The following is a 19,986-nucleotide window of genomic DNA, read 5'->3' as shown; positions in this document are numbered from 1 at the left end:
AATAATTGGGGCAGGGAAGAGAGGGGTGCTGGGGTGGCGTTGGCAAGTACAGGGGTCTCAAGGGCTAGTTGAGAGTTGACCCATCTGCAGGTGCAGCTTGATGCTGTCTTGGGCTGTGTCTGCACCCTGGTGTCCTCACCCACAGGCTCTGGGGCTTTGGGAAGGGAGAGCCTTCGTGTCTGAGTGCTGTGGGCCCAGGACATGTTCTCTCTTCCCCGGGGATATATTCTGGGGCTCACAATCTCCCTGCTGTTCTCTCTGCTGGGATGGGGAAGGACAAGGCAAGCCCTCCTTTCCTGGAGGGAGGAAGACCTCAGGGAGCATTTTTGGCCTGGCCAGTGTAGCTTGTCATCTCCTTCAGGGAGCAACGAAGGGCAGAGGGAGCCATGACTCCTTCCTTGGGTTTTGAGCTGCTCTTTGGTATTTGAGACCAAGATGTCAGGTGAGTTGGCTCTTATCCTCCATCTTCCTCCTCCCACTGAGGTTGCAAGCAGCTTGGGGTGACCCCAGATCCTGAGCACTGTTAGATAACACCATGCCATGACCTCTCTCCTGGAACCCCAGTGCCTGCTCCCAGGGTCTCCTGCCATGGTTGGGAATGACGGGTCGGTCTGGGAGTGGGCTTCCCTTGACGACTCCCAGCAGAGGTTCCCTGGAATCTGAATATACCTGGTCTCCGTGGACGACAAGGCGTGCCCCCGGACCCCTCTGGCATCTTCGCCGCACCCCTCCTCACTGCCTTTTGTGCTTTAGGTGAGGTCCCGAGACGAGGTGGCTGAGGCGTAAGTGATGGTGACCCCTAGACAGCCCAGCACCCAGAGCAGGAGGATGCGCTCATTTAATTAGAAAAAGTGCATGGATCTGAGCCCTTAGCATCCTTGGAAAAAGGGAATTTTACGTGAGCATCCGCTCTATACCCAGCACTGTATTTGCACAGCCTTGTGAGTTTGGCATTGCCTCCATTTTGTAAATGAGAAATTAAGGCCCAGAGAGACTAGGTAGCTTTCCTAAGGTTGCTGGCTAGGGCAGGGATTTTAACTCACTCAAGGCCATCGACTTTATAGCCCCCGTTTGGTCTTGTTCTTGTTTGCCGGGGCTGTTTACACCCTGTGGCATTCTCTCTGAGTTGCTACTCGGCACCCTGCCACCGCTCCCAGGATCTTGGGGCTGCCCGGGAAGCTTCATCCCTGTGTCCTAAATGCCACGTTAGAGGAACGTTCTCAAGGACAGAGGATTTCCAAGTCCTGGTCTCCTCCCTCCCTTCGTCCCTCCCGTCCACAGATATTTATCGAACCTTTATCACGTGCCTGGTGCAGCGCAGCACCCTGGAGATGCACAAGGAACAAGTCAGAGTTCCCTTATCTCCTAAAATTCATGTTCTAATATAGGGAAGACAGACAATAATAAACAAACACTTTAAGTCATAACAGATTGTCATACAAGATGGGAAGGAAGCAAGGGAAACTTGAAGGGTAAGAATAAAGCACCCACGTGACTACCTAAGGAAGAACATTCTGGACAAAGGAAACAACAGATGCAAAGTAGTGTGGGGCGCTTTGGGAGCCGCCAGGGGTCGGTGTGAACAGAGCGAGGAGGCGAGGAAGGCAGAGGCCGGATCACTCCTGGTCTCGCAGGCTGCAGGGAGGATTTGGAATTGGGAGTTTGAACGAGGACTGTTCTGGCTGCTCTGTGGAGAATGGGTTATAGAAGGGCAAGAGTGCAGGTGGGAAAGCAGATTCGGAGGGAGCGGTTCAAGAAGCGATGGTAGCCCTGCACATAGAAAGAAAGGGACGGACCAGAGATGGAACTTGGAGGCAGAACTGGCTGGACGGGCGGATGGATGGCGCAGGACACCAGGTCGGGCAAAGAGCCGCTGGTGACTCTCGGGTTCCCGGGGCATCAAGATTTCTTCTGTGAAGCTATTTAGGGAGAGATCCCTGTGAGGCATCAGGTGGAGAGAACAAGTAGGCAAGTGGGCGCACGAGTCTGGAGCCCAGAGAGGGGATGCCCGCTTCTGCCCTGCGGTGGTCATGCAGAGCACTCTGAGATCCTGGGAGGTGCTCTGCTGCTTGACATCGTTCCTGTCTTTGTCTGTGCTTAATGATGACAATGGAAAGAAAGCAAGATGATTGATTGCATGACTGAGTCACACAAGGGAAGGACCTTGGTAATCCCTGTGGTCACATACCTTGGGGTAGGGGCCGGGATGTAGCCACATTTGATAGGACATTTCTGGGCTGCTGAAGAATTTGGATGCACTTGGTATTCATGGCAGTGGGGCTTGCTTGACCTTTATGGTCCTTGACAATATAAGTGGAGTACCAGCTGGGCATCGCACAGAACAAATTGTACCATCTTAGTCCCATCCTGCTAGGAGCTTGCCTTCAGGAAAACATAGCTCCGACTTGAAAAACGTTACCCTTTGGGAGCTTACTGTCTGCGAGGCACAGTAGGAGATGCAAAATCAGAGTTGGCTTAGGCAAAAGCAAAAAGGAACGAATCGCTGCAGGGCGAGATGTGTTAGGTATCGTGAGTTGTCAGGTGTGCGCATGCACGGACATGGAAGGATAAAGTGGGAGGGGAGGTCATGGACCCTTCATGAGAAGGATGAGCCTTACTGAGCAGTAGGGGGTGAAGGGAAGGGCATGGCTGGTGGGGGAAGAGCTAAAGGAGAGGCATACAGGCCAAAGGTGTGCGGTGTATCACAGAGGGAGGAGTACCCACATTGTAGGGGATAGTGGTGCGCTAATGATGACAAGATGAGCCCGTTGAAAGGTCTCGAACACCTTGCTGGGGAGTTGCAGCCCACTCGTTGGGGACTGCGGGAGTCCTCCAGGGTCTGCACTATGAGGCACCATATGCTCTGTTTAGATTGTGGTGATGACAGAGCGGAGGTGGGGTGACCAACAGGGGCACCTCCCAGTGTTCCGGCCAGAGGGGTGAGAGCAGGAAGTGGGCTGTGGGTGTAGAGGGGACGAGGTGGTTGCAGGAGATTTGCAGGGATGTGGCCGGCGGATTTGAGACGGATGAGACGCAGAAGGGTAGCGATGACCGTGACCGTGGTGCACCTCGATGACATTCGGCCGTGCTCTTGTTCTAAGAGCTTTACAGTTTTACTCTATTTAATTTTCACAAATTAAATGTGAAAATTTTTTTTCTTACCTTACGATAAGGTAAGTAGACTATGTGGATTTTTGGGGGGCTAGCACTCTTTCCTGCATTTTACAGATGAGGACTCAGAGTCACAGATGAGGACTCAGAGTCACAGAGGCCAACCAGCCCAGTTACATTTGGGAAGGGGTAGAACTGGGCTTCACACCCCAGCTGTTCACTCCAGAGCCTGTGCTCATAGTCACTGGCCACGGATCCAGCTTTTAACTCCAGAACGAAAAAAGAGGTGAAGGCAACCCGTCCCCAAGGTAGGGGGCATGGGTGGAGAAACACATTCTCAGGAGACCGGGCCAGATACCCCGATCCAGAAGACGTTGTTCAGAGTGCCAGCCATATGGCGGAAAACAAGTACCATCATTCATTCAGTGCAAGCAGAGGATCTCGGGCATTCTGTGACCCGAGGGGCAGCATGGGTGCCGGCGCAGGGGGCGCAATCCTCACCTGAGTCTGGTGTTTTCGGCGCTCACAGTGTCATGCCCACAGACAAAGACTGGTGAACCCCAGCATGGACCCGTGCCCCCTCCCACAGAGGTGGTTCAGGCGCTGGCTGAGCACCCTTCCTCTCTGGGCCTTGGTGACCTGCTTTCTGCATAAGGGGCAGAATCCGTAGGACTACCTGGGAGGTTCGCTTTTGCAAAGAGGTCAGAATTTTCCTAAAATGAAGCCAGGCTCTCGCTCCCCTGAGCAGCTGGTACTGCGGATGTTAAAGGTTCTAGCTCTGAGTAAATTTTTTTTTTTTTTTTTGAAGGAACTTCTACTTCCAAAGATGCAAAGCTGCCAAGTGAATGGGAGCGGCACCTCTCCCCATGAATTTGAGGGTGTCTGTTTTGCGGGTGCCCCTGGAGGCAGCACCCTAAACCTCTCCACTCACAGCATTATTTTTTCTATTTCTTCTGACTCCCATGTTAGCCTGTATCTCAAAAAACACTCTTTTGATAGCTTAAGGGAAATGTGGAGCCACAAAGTGCAAGCGTCTGCATTCTGCTGCTTCCTCAACCCTCTCTGGCTATTGCTCTCTCTCGCTCTCTTTTTTTTTTTCTGTTGAATAAGCAAAAGCAAGAGCAAATTTATTCCTTGAGATCTCATATGAAAATGCGTAGTAATTGTTTCTTTTTGCTATTGTCAATATGTTTCTGTTCCATTGGCTGAACTTTGTTCTCAGAGCATCCTGCCAACTCACAATTTAACATGTAGGTTATTTTCCCTGTTTGCTCTTTTTAAAACGGCATCATTTGCCCCCTCTAGGTTGTCTTGGTAAAGGGAGTGCTTATCTGTGTGTGTGTGTGGGGGGGCAGGGGTGCGAGAGGGGAGGGAGGGCCCACTGGGATTTGGGATTTGCTTTAGAGCGAGGCCTCCCCGAAGCCTAGACTTGATCAAAGCCCTCACTTTACTCTGCTCCTTCCAGGTATGGGAAGTGCCTGAGCTCAGAAGTAATCGATTCTGATTTATATCCAGGTTGGGGTATAATTAGCAGTCTTGATTTAACGTCACTGTGGTCTGAAACTTTGCCATCTCTTCCCTCCATTTGAGTGTACGTACATGGCTGGTTCCTGAGGCAGGGTGCTGAATGGGCATCCGACTGAATCCTTGACGGCGTTGGGGGAGGGGGGACGACCCTGGCAAGTCTTCTGTCCCAGTGTTGCCCGTTTCCTTAACTGGGGGTTTAGCGGTAAGCATAAATGATACAGCACTTGTCAGGCCCAGCTCATGGCCTGGCACTTTCCCTCTGTGCTCCATTCTGCGAGAGAAGTGGGGCTCCTCTTCCCGAGGTGGGGGGCAGGATGCAGGCCCATCGTGTGTGAGCAGGTCCCACAACCCCAAAGGCCTTGGCCTCTTCCCCCAGAAGTCGATTAACCGGGTCATCCTACCTAACTCACAGCTAGAGTGAGGATGGAGCAGAAGTGAAGTCCCAGGATCTTAGGGCTGGAAGGGATTTGGGATATTATTAAGTTCAGCCTTTTGTTTTAGGGGTGGGGGAGCTAAGAGAGGCTGGGAGGACAGATCCACTCGCTGAGGTTCAAGACTGTTCGGTACACTGTGGCACCCCGTCGGGCTTGCCACACGGCATCGTCTAAAGGCCTACCTGTCGACTGCCTCCGAAACATACGCAGAGCTGCGCACCTCTCCGTGTGTGCTGATGGACAGACAGCTGGCCTGTCTCCCGCCATATGCTTGGCTTGTTTACGAGCGTCGGGACGGAAGGGGGTTGTATGCTGTTGCCCAGGGTTGGGGAGGCGCTCCTATTGCTGAGCTGAAAACTGGCCTTGCTTTCCTGTTCCCACGGCCCTCCTTCACTTGGGCTCTCTCAGCCGATACCCGGCTGTTGGTAAACGAGGACTTCTCTGCGCCCAGCACTGAGCTCGGTGCCAGGGCAATGCACAGAGAGGTGTGACGGGAGGCACCTGTGCACAGCCGTTGAGGGCTGAAATATATACCTGGCAAAGGTCAGTACTGGCAAGGTGGGAGAAGGTTCTAAGGCTGATGAGTTGTCAGTCGAGCCAGAATGTTGTGGTCGGGGAGGAAGGGGGGGGGGTTGGCCAGCCTGGAGGAGGAGGAGGGGTGTCAGTCGGATCGAGAAAGGTGGAAAGGATCCCAGTCTAGCTGGTTGTAGGTAGGGGCGAGGCTGAGAGCAGGCCATGGAGGCAGAGACGTGCATGGTGCATTTGGGGGGCCTGGTGGTTCATGCAGAGGTGTGGGGAAGCTCCACGAGAATGACGTTTTTACTTTTAGAGGTGGCTCTCTCGTGTTAGCGATGGCCGGCCACTGTGTGATTAGCTTTAGCTTGTCTAACGTGGTGATTGGGATCAGTATTTTGGCTCCGAGCGTTGCTGAGAACCTGGCGTTACTTGTGACTGACACTTCTTACCCACCCCGAGGATGGAATGGGCCCCAAGAGAGGCACGGTGACCTCCTGTGTCTCCCCCTCTCTGAGAAGTCTGGGTCAAATGGATCCCTCGGGATCCAGGGAGAGGAGGCTGCGAGCCCTAGTCTTGCTTTGGATTTACTTTGGTCCCTTCTGGGTCCCAGAGCGACTTCTCTTCGCCTGCCCGCCTCAGCCCGCCTCTTCTAGAGCTGGCTTTCCGCTTATCTTAATTTATTGATGAAAACTTGTTTTACGGTCCAGAGCACAGACGGCAGCAGCTCCCTGCCAAAAGAGAGCAGCACACAAATCGGGAAAGCGAGCTGCCTCCTGGAGATGGGTGGCTGGGGAGCGGGAGGACGGCAGGGTGAGTAAAGCATGTCTGGGCAGACGCACCGTGCTTGTCGGGGGAGGAGGGCCTGCCAGAGCCTGGCCGGGTGGGCTGGGGGCTGGGGACAGCGGGGCTCCAGCTGAGGCAGGACCTCTCCACCGCTGGCCCCTGGCTGACCGCCGCCCCACCTGCTCTCTCTAACCGGGGTGAATGAAGACTGTGGCCCATAAATACTAATAATGACTTCTGTTTATAGCTTTGTACGTGGCACCATGCTAGGAAGTTTATTTTCATGAATCCCATCTAATCCCAACTACGACTCTTGTTGGTAGGTACCACAAATGCCCCCATTTAAAAACCAGCACTGGAAAAGTTGTTTTCTGAGACTCCCATCACCCCCCAAGGGTGAATGAGGGCACTGGGAATTGGAACCCAGTCTCCGTGGCTCCAAGGCCAGCGTTGTGCACAGCCTTCCCGGCTCCAGACACTCAGCACTGGCCGAGTATTCCTCCGTCGTGGCTGGCTCCTGTCACCTGGACTTGCTGCTCCAGCTGGCTCAGATGTTCCTGGGGTAGGGACCCCATCTCTGGCTCGTGTACCACTGTGGCCGGCACGCTCCCGGCTCAGGGCAGACACTTTGGGGGCACCTGCTGAGAGACTGATGGCAGAAGGCTCTGTGGACAGGTCACCGGTCAGGCCTTCCTTGTTCGTCCTTTCTAGAAAGTGGACGGTCTTCGAATCGCTTCCGTGAGTTGCTCTGAAGCTCCGTTTCCTGGTGGGTCAGATGATGCTCTTCTGCCTATCACAGAGGTTGGTTACAGGCACTGCATGAGAGGAGAGCTTGACTGCCGTGGGCTCATCTATAAAGTGGGGTGACCCCTCCTCATGAGGCTGTGGCAACTGCGTGTGTGAGACCGTGTATGTGAAAGAACGTTCTAGAAAACAAACGGCAGATGATTGTGACTATTTCCACTAGCTTCCCTTTTGTGGAAATACAGGCACAAGTAGAAGGCCTGTTGAGCTCCAAATTAGTTTATTTTGTTTCTTCTTGCTGCTTCTTGCAGAGGTAAAGCCAACAATTTTCATAACTCGGGCGAAATCAGCGTAGGTATATTACCTCGGCTGGACTTGGGCAGCCCCAACCCACGTACACCCCATACACGCACCCCTGCCTGCAGATGGGGACACGTCTTCCCCTCCGCCCCGGCCCTCGCCCACCTTCCCTGCCCCCACTCCATCCAGCCAGGGCACGCTCGCGTCCCTCCCTCACGCTGGACTCACTCTTCCTGGGTCCCCGCACTCTTCAGTCCTCCCTTCCTACCTCCCTCGACTCAGATCAGCCTAGAAAGTTGCCGAAAAGGTTTAATAAAATGAGATCTTGGATTTTTCGTAGGTCTGTAGGAGGCACAGAGAGGTTTCAGCCATAGGATTTGGAGTTACATCCGGTTGGATGAAAATCCCAGGCCTGCCAGCTCCATGTGTGAGCGTAGACGAGATACGTAATCTCTGATCTGTAGTTTTCCCTGTGCACAGTGGAGGGGGAGGGAAATACTAGTAACCATCTCGTATGGCTTTTGTGGAGAGGGCTTGACACAGTGCCTGGCAGGTCACGTGGGCTCGGTCTAGGCTAGCGTCCTCATCAGTACTGTTCCTGTCTTCATCGTCATCGTCACCCTCGATGCCACCCTGTCCTCATTGCCACCATCTGCCGTCACTGCTTTTTCTCTTCCTGCCCCCCAACCCCCCAGAGCACAAGTAGGCTTCCAGGCCACGGAGCCTTGCTCATGCACACCTCACCACACCACAGCCGGCCTTCCTTCCTCCGGATAAAGCCATGTCTAGGGGACACCCTTTCTGGCTGATTTGGGATGACCTAGGTCTGCATAGTGGGGTAATGGTGGGTCGGAACACGGTTTCTGGAGTCTGATTTCCTGGGTTCCTTCGCCACTTAGCCCTCTCTGCACCTCTGTTGTCTCATCTGTCAAATGCGGAGGACAAAAATAGCATCCCCGCCCCCTGTCCACCAGGTCAGGAGGGTTAATTGAGGCAGAAGAGGCAAAGCCCTCGGAACTGTGCTGGCCCCTGGTCCGTGCTGGTGAGTGCTTGTGCTTTCCTGTCCCCAGCAGCATGGCATCAAAGGGTCAGTAGAGGGAGGTGGGGGGCAGGGGTGAGGAGTGAGGCCAGGCTCCACCATCAGTGAGCTCCGTGACCTTGGGCAGGTTCCTCTGGCCAGACCGTGGACAGGCAGCTTTCAGCAGAGAGCCCTGAATTGCGTGCATGTGTGGAAGAGTGGTAGGACGGGCCGTGGTCTCCTGTCCCGCCAGGGATGAAGGCGTGGGCAGGGCCCGGCACAGGGTGGGGAGGGGTCTCGGGGTCACTGAGGTTGCTGCTGAGACCATCTTTGGCAGAGGGACCTGACCGTCACCGGCCTGTGTCCCCCACAGAGCATGTCAGAAATGCCAAATCCTGGCATGGGTGGACACGGCTCCCATCTGGCAGTGTAAGTAATCAGGCGTGGGCATTGGATCCCTGGAGAGAAGACCAGTCATGTGTCGGCCCCGTCCAAGGGTTATAGCGGAAGTGTGTGTGGGTGGCTGTCCTGGGGCCACAGATGGACCTGGTTGTCAGCCACGATCTTTTCTGATATCTGTACGTGTAATTATAGAGTGTTATTTGCTGAACTTGAGCTGTAGACGATTATTAAAAGGGCGTCCATTTGTGACTGCATAAGAGACACCACTCGTGGACATGTTTCCATTGTGTGACTTCTCTTCACCACTCAGGGGTTGGGGGGGCATCTCTCCTCAGACAGGAGGACGGTCCCCACCCCCTTGCGCATTCTCCAGGATGAGTTATAGTCTCATTTGAGCTCTTTGCCGGAAAGATGTGATAGGCATTCATGGGCTCCTTGTCCTGTTCCCCTGCATTTTCTAAGGAGTTTGAATAATAGCACAGTACCTTGTACGATATTTATATTCCAAGGAACACAAAGTGCTTGGCAGGCATAATCGTATTCTTCCTCTCTGTGTCCCCAAGTGCTGGGGAGCTGCTTTCTCTCCCCGAGTCCTTTAGCAGAGCATCGTCCCCGAAAGGCCAGGTGGCCTGCCGGAGTCGCACAGCATGTGGCTGTCCCCGAGGCCACCGTCCTGAGATCCGGGAGGCTGGTGGTTCTGCCTTCTCCGAGAACCCAGGTGGCCACCCGCGTCACCGTGATCCTTGAAGGCTGGTTTCCTAAGCCCATCCCTGCCTCCCGTGGCAGCCGTGACTTCACGCATTCTTCCACGCTTTGATGCTGTCAGAAGTGCCTTTCTCCCCAGATGCACAAAATAAAACAAATGCAGGAAGGAAAAAATATGCTGGTGATCGGAAAATCCTTTCTCCAGACTCCTTTGACAGGCTTTTCTGAGTCCTCGGCGCCTTCCCTCCCAATTTGCAGCGACCTTGGGAGTGAAGGCTCTGCCTCCGACTGTGGTCCCCACATGGGTCTGCCCCAGGCCCAGGGGCTCAGGCAGTCGTGGCCCTGGGGGTGCAGGCAAGGAGAGCTACACGTACAACCCCCAGCCTAGCAGAGACAGCCCTCCTTCCTAAACACTGGCACCCTGCCTGAGTATGTTACTGGGTGTGGGTGGCCTCAGGCTCCAAGCTGTTTCCGGTTAAGTATTGACAAGTTCTGGAGTTCGGGGAAAAGACATGTCCAAGGGTCATCGCCCCCCCCCTTCCCCACTGTCCCAGCAAAGGGCAGTGTGCCAACAGGGAACAGAGCCTCTAGAAGGGGCCAGGGCAAAAGACCATCAGCTTCCCTCTTGGGAGGACCTTCCCATGCCTGCCCCCCTGTCCCTTCAGTGTTTTAGCCTACTTCCTCTTGTGTGTCCCCAAAGAGGGACATGAAGCAGCTGTGTGCTTTCCCGTGCATCCTGTGTCCAGGTCCCTGAGCAGAATCTCGCAGTCAGGGCCTCGAGCCTCCCGCTGCCCGGAGGGAGCGGGATGGCGGGGGTCACTTTGGGAAGTGCCGGGCTAGTAAGTGCTCCTGTGTGTCCCTTCTCCCCAGCAACCCCCTCTGCATGCTTGGCCCGCCCAGGAAGGGCTGCTATGGTGGCGGGAATTGATGTTTATGGACTGGTGAATGATCACTCCTGCTTTTACAAGGGTGGCAGGAGCTTTGTGTCATCCACTGCTTTTTGGCGTCCTGGCCACACATCATTCTGTGGTCCTTCTGGGGGCTGTTCCTCAGGCTTCCTTCCAGCAGCCTCTGGCCCACTTCAGGCCCCCCTAGGCGGTTCTGGGTTTGTCTCTACCTCCTTTTTCACTTCTCCTGCCCCAATGACCCCGTGCCCAGCTTAAGAAGTAGGAAGATGCCGGCACCTGAGGAAGTTGATCTGGGACCTGCGGTCTGATTGGAGGCTTCCAGATGGCTCAGGGGCTGGGGTGCAGGTGGAGGTGGGGCAGGTGAGCCACGGTGTCCTGCAGGCCTTTCTCCCAGATGGAGGAGTAGTTGCGGAAGACCAGAGTGTAAAGGGGCTGCATTAGGGTAGCGCAGCGTGGACACCCCTTACTCTCCAGGCATCAGATGTATCAGGGGCTAGGCCCTCTCTCGGCACCCCTGCCCTGGCCTTTGAAGCCCAGGGACAGACCCAGACTCTCCCTTGCCCCTGGGGCGGGTCAGCCTGGAGTCGCGTAGATGCCTTGGTTTGAGTGAGCCGCTGGGCAGGACAGATGCCCTCCGTGCTGAGGCCAGGAAGCCCAAACAGGTGGGCAGTGCTCAGCAAAGCCGGCCTCCTCCCCTCCTGGGGTCAGAGAACACCAAGCCCTTTGTGCAGCCAGCTGGGGGCGAGGGCTGCTGGCGCCTGGACCTTTATCCCCAGCCAAGACCGTCAACAGGGGCTGTCCTGAGTCTCAAATGGGATTTCCCTCATCACAGACTCTTTGATTGTCGTGTACTTCTTAGAATTTGAGGGTACATGAGGTATGTGACAGGACCCACTGTCAACGGACGGGGGGTTCTGGTGTGTTGGAGAGGGGGTTACCGTGGTCTCTGTGTCTCTGCAAAGCTCGCTGGAGAGAAGTGGACTCTTGAAACATAATTTAAGAGCTCTGTGAACCTCCAAGTCTTGCAGCAACCAGACACAGCATCCCTGAAGCTTGGCCATGTTTAAATGCTCCCTCCTAGAACCATCTGAGAAAATAATCTCATTCTGCAATAATCAAAATGTAACTGGGTTTTAGATATGCAAATGCTTTATGTAATGTTTATTCGGAGGGCAGTTCAGCTCAGAAATATGGGCATGATCTCCCTGTCACCTGTGTCAGCTGGTGATATGGGGCTGCGAGGTGAAGTTGTGAAGAAATTGGAGGCTTTGAGAGAAAGTGTGGGGTCAGAAAAAGAATGACCGAGGAGTCATGCTGTTTCACTTTAAATTATGCCCAAGCTCAGTGCAAGCCAAAACCATGGGGGGCTGCCCGCCAAGCCAGAAGGGCTGCGGCTGGATTACTAGAATTATAGAGCTCAGAGTGTAGGAGGTGAGAGGGGTATGTTTGTACTCTGTGCTATCCCCTTCATTGCTGGAATCTAAGTGCGAGTGTCGGACAGGGATCAGACAAAGGTGTAAAAGCCATGGAATAGACCAGAAGACGACTTGGGAAAGCATGGTAGATACAGGCCTGCATATACTTAAAAGCCTGCCACACTTGTGTTTGGTGGGCTGCTCGGGCAAAACTGGGACATGCGTGTCAGCCACAGGGAAGTGCATTCTTGAGTTACTAAGAAAGAATTCTTGATGAACCCGAATTGTGCAAAGGTGGGACGGTGGGTATGGATGGATGCTGAGCGCTGGGACCCTGGGTGCGCCAGCGGGGACTGTTCTGCCTGGGGCCAGGGACAGCCTCACAAGGAGACTTCTCACCCAGTGACCACCTCCCCTCTGTGCTCTGATCTTCCTGCCTGCAGGGTGACTTTGGCAAAGACATTGTCTGGCTCCCTCCTTTCCCCACTTATGGCTGTGACACTGAATGAGCTGCAGGGCCCCTTGGAAGCAAGGGGTGTCTGCAATACAAAGTAGCCGCCCCACTCCTGGCGCTGATGCATTGTCCCTTTTCCCTGGGATGAAGTTCTTGGCAGGCCGGCTTCTCCCAGGGCCAGACTGGACCATTACTAGCTGCATGTTGGGCTGTGAAATTAAAGTCATTTTGGTTTTCTTTTTTATTCTCCACATCCACTAATTTATTAAATGCCATTAAATGCTGTGCTTGGCCGTGGCTCATAGAGAGTACTGGGGTGTGCTGAGACTTAGTGTTTGAAAAGCTCCTGCAAAGCAGAGGGGGTGAGGCTGGTGGGGCGCAGGGGCAGAGTTGGGGGGCTCTGCAGAGACACATGAGGCCACAGGGATGAAAACAGCCAGGGGCCTCTGAGGGGAAGTGGGGCAGATGAACAGGCGACTTACACAGGCAAACGAGGGGCTAAGGGGGGTGATCTGGGAGTAACTTGGGGCTCTTGGGGGTTCTAGGAGTAGGGATGAGGGGATAATGGGGGGTTTCTTATTCAGGTGGGTTTGTGTGTCTGGGTCTGGTCCTGTTCCAGGCTGTGCCCTGCTCAGGCCCTCCCACCCCTTTCTACCCATCCATCCATCCATCTGTCCGTGGAGCAAATGTTGATGTAGTAGCCCAGGCATGTTCTGGGTCCTCCCGTGGAAGAGGAATGGATGAGTGTGAACCTGGCCCCGGAAGCTGGTGTTTTAGTGGGGGTGGTTGACAAGTCTACACAGAAGGCTTGGCAGGTCCCTCATGTGCTGCCTGGGGCCTAGCCCTGGCCCAGGAGGTCACCCTCAGGGAAGGCCACCCCTGTATGGGGGACAGACTATTGGCAGCCATGAGGGGATGCAGGGAGTGGCCGTCCGTTGCACTAAGTCAGGGGAAGAAGCTCAGAAGGGAGTTTGGTTTGAAGGGAAAATTATGGGACTCACCCCCAGATAAATGGGATGCCCACATGAAAAATACATAAGGACATAAGACAGAAACATATATTAAAACTACAAATCAATAGGATTCGAACTAAAGAGGAGGAAAAATGCCATGGGGGATATTTGGCTAATTACAACAGGCTTAATGAGGTGAGCCTGGAGTGCTTGATCACTCTATGGCCATAGCCTGGCTAGGCCTCAGTTTGCCTGGTGTGCCTCTGGTGGATGGGCCCAACCGTGACGAGGAAGGTCCTGGGATGGCCCTTGGAAAGGGCCTGAACCTTCTCTTTCCTGCAGTCAGCTAAGGGCCTGCACAGGAGAGCCCTGTAGGAGGGACACCCAAAGCCATTGCCAGGGATGAGGTGCTGTTCTAGGCTTTGGGGATTTAGCAATGAACTAAATAGACCCAAATAGACTCCCTGCCCTCATGGAGATCAAGGCCTCGGGCAAATGCAAGGGTAAGAACTTGTTTTCTCACATTTGGATGTGGATTTATTTGGGGCATGGAATTGAAAACACTTAGAAATGTCCTCAGTTGGGGCAGGGGTAGGGAGCACGAAGCTCGGTAGTCAGGACAGTCGCTGGGCCTCGCCGGCTGGAGAGGGCTGCTGACCAGGCCTGGACCGCACCATGTTGGCTGGTGACCTTGGGTCAGTCGGTGCTAACCTTGGCCAGATCCTTGTTCCGAGTCACCCTGCCTCACCCCGGAGCCTCTTCCTGCCTTGGGTTTGACTGTGGCTCGGTCCTCTCGGCTGAGACAGCCCTCAGGTTTTGGAAGGGAATTTTCCCCAAGGCCACCAGCTAAGTTCTCTGGCACTGAGCTTTGGCTGTGCCACTGCAGGCCTTGTCTCCTTCCTGTGTGGGGCACCTTCCGTGTGGGGCTGCTCTCCTTCCCCCATTCCTGTCGCACCCTCCCCAGCCCCTTGCTGTGGCCTGGTCTGCTTCCTGTCTTCTTGCCCTCCTGCCCAGCAAACCTGTTCTTCCGTCAGCTCCTCCCTCCTGCCCGGTGCCATGCACCAGACAACGGCCTCTTCTCTGCTCCTGCCCCGGGGTTCTCACCAGCTCCCCAGATGGAGTCTTTTAGCTCTTCACTCCTCTCATGGTTTATTGTCCCTTTCAGAACCAGGACGCTGCTCCAGCCCTGGAGGGAACACACCAGGTTCTTTCTGTGATGGCTGTCTTCTTGAGGCGATAGCCAGAGGGTGGACGCCTGGCATGGGGATTGGGCTAGGGCAGGGTTTCTTGACTTCTCTCCACATTTGGGGCTGCATAGTTCTTTGTGGTAAGGGACTGTCCTGTGCATTGTAGGTCGTTTGGCAGTAACCCTGGCCTCTACTCACTCAGATGTCAGTAGGAGCTCCCTACTCCAAGTTGTGAGAAGCAAAAATGTCCCTAGACGTTGCCAGATGTCCCCAGAGGAGCAAAATCTCTCTGGGCTGAGAACCACTGGGCAGGGACGTGACAGCACCAGGTCTTGGGCTTTGCTAAGCCCGTGCTGGCAGGGACCTGAGAAATTCTCTAGCCCAAAGCCAACATTTTAAAAGAATTTGGGCGTCAGAGAGCTAAAGAATTGTAAGGTCTCACAGGGGAGCAGCATGATCAAAGCAGTGTCTTGGAAAAAGGATTGGGGCAGCTCTGTGCAGGCTGGGCTGAGAAACCGGCCAGAGGCAGGAAGGAGAGCGTGGTTGGGACCTGGGCGTGAGGCAGGGGCCAAGACAGCGCCTTCCACCTGTCGGCCCAGGCTCAGCGTGCACTCAACGGTCTCCTAGAAGGAGGGTATGGGAGAGGCCCCGCACCCAAGGCCAGGAATCCAGGTGTGGGCCCGGCCTGGCAGTGGGACGGCTTCCTGTCCCCTCTTGCTGTCCTTATCTGTGAACTTAGGGCCTGATTGTTTAGGTTTTCTTCCTGCCCAGAGGCTCTGCTTGTGGGTCTGAGAGGGGAGCAGGGGCTTTATCTCAGTAGGAGAGCCCGGAGGGTATGGAAGAGTGGCAGTGGGGTGTGCAGGAGGCCCCCCCAATTGCACTGCAGGGACGACATTCACTCAGCAGACATTGTGTGTGATGCTCCCTACACCCCAGGACTTAAGTACAGGCAGTGTGTGGGGACTGCCCCAGCTGTAGGCAGTGGGTCTCACCTGGGATCTAGCCCGGGGCATGGTGGGAGCTCAGACAGGGAGTGAGAGGGCGCAGGAATGGGGCCAGAGCGACAAGCTCTTCTCCTGGAAGGAGGCTCCTGGGCAGGGCTTTGGGAAGCTTGCAGACCAAGTCAAAGAATGTGGAGCATGAAGTCAGAGAACTGTTTTGAGAGAGATGACCAGGTTCTGGGAGTTTCTGAGCTGTTGGGGTTTTCCCGTATAGAGGCTCTTGGACTTCATGGCAGTTCTCCCTGGGAGGGAGATGGAGAACGGAGGTATAGAGGGGCCCCTGCTGGACCCACTCCCTGTGGGAACTGGTTTCCGGGGAAAGGTGTGCTGTGAGAATTTTCCCAGGCCCAGGGAGGGTCCTGGGGGCCCCAGGGTCCCCACCGCAGGGTGGTAGGGGCATCCTGCAGCTCTGGGGGTCCCAAAGCCAGGTGTCTTTAGCAGGGTCCTCTATCTGCAAGGAGTGACCTGGCAGCCTTGGGGTTTCCTCTCAATCATTGCAGGCTCTGGCTTTTAGAGCCATAAATCATCAGCATAAAGATCATGAATTTCCATGGTATGATTAATGAAAGAAAAATTGAGACGGCAGTATAGAAACTGACCAGATTGAAAAAAGTCAGTATGAGAAGTTGGATGGAAGTTTCAGAGCTTCTGACCCGGCCTGGAGCGCCACCTAGTGGTTACGGGGGTGGTGGCACCCATTCCCCCTGCAAAGCTCGGTGGATGCCCATTGATTGGGTGGATGCTCTCGGCCAAGTGTGCCCATACCTTGGGAGCCTTGACGTAGTTCCACTGGGACTGCTTCCAGGTACAGGGGGCACAGGACCACTCCACGGCGTGGGCAACCCAGGAAGCTGCTCCACTTATTCCCACTCCTCCCCGGCTGCTTGAACCATCTCTGCTTTAGTAAGGCATGGGAATACCCCCCACTTTTTTTTGTCATGCACAGCCTGGATCACCTTTCTGGTTCCTCATCTATGAAAATCTCATCTCTTAAAGCCCAGCAAGTCCGTCAAGCCTGCCTTATAAATAGACCTCATTGTACTGCTGCTCACCGGTCCTCCAGAGCTGTCTGGTGAAGGTCACCACCAGCTCGTGCCTGATCCCTGCCACGGCCTCCCAGTTGCTCTCCCGGCTTTCCCCATTACCCTGTGGGGACCGTCTCTGAACATCAGCGAGAGTGATCTATTGGAAACATACATCATGTCACTCTCCAGCCCTTGGGGCTTCCCAGCACGCTAAGAACACCCCCACCTTGTCTTTACTGACGCCTGCTAGATCTCGTCGCATCGGTCCCCTGCCACCCCTGGTCCCCTACCACGTGTCACCTCCTTCACTCTGTTGCAGCCACACGAGCAGCTGGCTCCTCCCGGGGTTGGCCGGCCTCCTTCCCACCTCAGGGCTTTTGCACATGCTTTTCCCTCTATCCAGAACATTCTTCCACCACTTCCCTTCTTCATTTGGGTCCTTACTTCAATGCCACCTTTCTTAGAGGCCTTCTGTGACGACCCTGTCCCCGGATACTTTCTAACTCCTTGCCATCCTTATTTTTCTTCATGGCACATGCCATCACCTGAAATTGTGCTACCTGTGTGCTTATGGAACATTATGTCCCCTATAAGAATAGCCTGTTCGTGGGGGGAGGGGCGGTTTGCCCGTGCTGCTCACTCCCCCACCCCCACCCCAGCACTCAGAACAGGCCCTGGCACTTACTAAATGGGGGCTCAGTTTGGGTGTGTGGACTGAATGATGGAAGAAAATGCCACCTGCTCGGGCAGCCTCTCCCCCTGACCTTCCCCGCATGCATGCGAGAACCACTCTCTGCCTACTCGTGGGCCGCCTTGTCTTTGCTGATCCTTCGGGGTCTCCTCTCTGGAGCTAGAGCAGCTCGAGAGCAGGGGTGTGCTCGATTCCTGGGGTCACAGCACAGCTCCTGGCATCTAGGAGCTGCTCAGTCAATGCCTTTCCGAGACCAGCACCTGGTGCTGGCCACCCACTTCCCATGCTTTCTTCCATTTAAAGTCTCCCAGCAATCCGGAAGGCAGGCAATATTGTTCTCATTGGGCATACAAGGAGTTTGCAAGGTCACACCACCAGGAAAAGCTGGAGCTGGGTGTCAGATCCATGTTTGTGCCCCGCCAAGCCCTTGCGTGTCTGCTTTCACCCTGCCTGGAATGTTCTTATCCCCCACCTGCCCCAAGTCCACCTGTCCTTTGGGGACTGACTGCCTCCTCCAAAGGACATCACGAGCCAGGACAGTGGTTGGCTCCTCGCAACTCCTGTACTATTTGGCACCGGCGTATACCGTGTGGGGTCGATGCTGCTTTTTCATTGCTCCTGTCCAGCCAGAGCGGAGGTCCCAGGAAGGCAGGTCGCTGAAGAGGTTGTGGCTCTTTTGGCCCGGGACGCCGCAGGCTGCTGGTACTCAGTAAATATCAGCTGACTGATGGATTGGCCCCGCAGACTCCACATACAGACTCCGCATACTTCCCCGGAGCTGCGGGAGGGACGGGATGGGGGGAGCGTCGGCTATATGGAGCATAAAATAAGGCAGCTGTGCAGACGCGTAAGTGGAGCGTACCCCAGGTGAAGCCGCGGGCGTCGCAGCCCCGGGGGCGTCGTGGAGGAGAGTTGGTTTTCAGGCCCGGAGCGCTGGCTGCTGGCTCACGTGGACGGATGGCCAAGGCAGTGATGGACTCGCGAGTTTCCTTCTCCCCCATCTGTGGGAAACTTGTTCTGCGGGCTCCGGAGAGCACGGGCATGTGGGCAGGGCAGCGGGACACAGGTGCCCGAGGGTCTGGCTCTGAGATTCTTCCCGGCCCCCGAGACAAGTCCTTACTCACTTTCACTGTCCACTGTGCCCTCCTGCCGGACTCCTTCCTGAATGCTGGGGCCTCTCCACTGACAAGGGGAAGAACCGCCACCACCTGTGTGGGTCTGGGACCTTCTGTAGCTGTTACAGGGTTCTGCCTGTGTCTTTTAAAAATAGATGCTCAGAGCGACCGTAGGAGGTTTGTGAAGCTAGTATAATGCCATTTGCCAGACGGGCCAACTGAGGCATGGAGAGGCTGAGGGTTTGTCTAGGTCACACAGCCGACGTGATGTGGGCCCGTGGCCCTGTCTGACGTGCAGCCCCATCCCCCCCTTTCCCCGTCGCAGAGTGGGGGGTGGGGCCATGCAGCCTTCAGGGGCCGTGGAGATGAGCCCAGAAGCAGTGCTGATCTAATGGCTTTCCTTTCTCTCCAGCTCTGTGGCTGTGGGCTGCTTGGAGTGGGCATTTGGCTATCCGTGTCCCAAGGCAACTTTGCCACCTTCTCCCCCAGCTTCCCCTCGCTGTCTGCAGCCAACCTAGTCATCGCCATTGGCACCATTGTCATGGTGACGGGCTTCCTCGGCTGCTTGGGGGCCATCAAGGAAAACAAGTGCCTCCTCCTCAGTGTAAGTTGGACTCCATATCCCCCCAGCAACCCCCCCGGCCCCCCGAGCTCTGATCTCCCTGCTTTTGGGCCACTGAGACGGGCAAGGCCTGGGACGACCATCAGCCTCCTGGATGCCCAGCCTGAGCCTAGGGAAATTGTTTGTAGAATGTTCTTGGCCTGACCACACCCCTCATCCTCGTGATGGGGCGCCCCTGCCCTAGCTGCCCCTCCCACTCCTTGATTGGCTGTCTCCTGTGTCTCTGTCCCTTACTCTCTGGGGATTCCTCAGGAGAAGCTGGCCTCTCCCGCACCTGGGAAGCCCTGTCTAGGTGCCACCTGTCCCCCGCCCCCTTGCCGTCCTTGTGTGCACCCCATTCCCGGCCATGACCACGCCCACGTGCTTTCTCTTTCCAGTTTTTCATCGTCCTGTTGATCATCCTCCTAGCAGAGCTGATCCTGCTTATCCTCTTCTTTGTCTACATGGACAAGGTGAGCTTTGTGAGCTGGAGGGGGCGTGTGGAGCGTCACTGGGGCTGGCGCGGGGCCAGCCCGAGAAGCACGGACAGGGAGGACCTCTGAGGAAGGCAGGAGGGAGAATGGAACCAGGGGAGCTAGGGGAGGCCTGGATGAAAGGTTTTGGTGGGGCCAGCGTGGGGAAGGTGAGTTTGCGGGGTGGGGGGGGGCTTATCACCTGTGTAGTCTTGGGAAATAGAATCCTCTAAATCACCCACGGGGGCAATGGACTGCCTCTGGCATTAGTGAGCTCCCCATCACTGGGAGTATTCAAGCATAGTTGTGTTGACCCCTTGGAGGAGGGATTCAGGTGTCTGCCCTCAACCTGACAGGTGAATGAGAACGCCAGGAAGGACCTGAAAGAGGGCCTGCTGCTGTACAACACAGAGAACAACGTGGGGCTGAAGAATGCCTGGAACATCATCCAGGCCGAGGTGAAGGGCCGGGGGTGGGGGTGGGGGGGTGGGCTCAGACTCTGCCCAGGGGGCCGGGAGGGCTGCTGGGTGGCACACCATACAGGGGATGCCTCTGGAGACGGACAGCAGGGGAGTGAAGGAGGGTGAGCAGGATCTGGACACAGGCCCGAGTGCCTTAAATGG

General features: G+C 55.4%; 1 protein-coding gene across 8 annotated transcripts in view; it reads left to right on the top strand.

Moving 5' to 3' along the window:
- TSPAN9 (tetraspanin 9) overlaps positions 1-19,986 on the top strand; it is a 196,679-nt gene that overhangs the window by 170,393 nt on the left and 6,300 nt on the right. For all 8 annotated transcript variants that reach the window (XM_027594415.2, XM_027594414.2, XM_027594409.2 and 5 more), the window contains 3 exons: positions 18,702-18,893; positions 19,289-19,363; positions 19,720-19,821. In XM_027594415.2, the coding sequence (XP_027450216.1) occupies positions 18,702-18,893; positions 19,289-19,363; positions 19,720-19,821 (369 nt within the window). The remainder of the gene's footprint in view (positions 1-18,701; positions 18,894-19,288; positions 19,364-19,719; positions 19,822-19,986) is intronic.

The sequence above is a fragment of the Zalophus californianus genome, chromosome 9 (assembly GCF_009762305.2).
Source record: "Zalophus californianus isolate mZalCal1 chromosome 9, mZalCal1.pri.v2, whole genome shotgun sequence".
Classification (NCBI taxonomy): domain Eukaryota; kingdom Metazoa; phylum Chordata; class Mammalia; order Carnivora; family Otariidae; genus Zalophus; species Zalophus californianus.
Note: the sequence above shows the minus strand (reverse complement) of the source record. Positions and strands in the feature narration are given on the sequence as shown.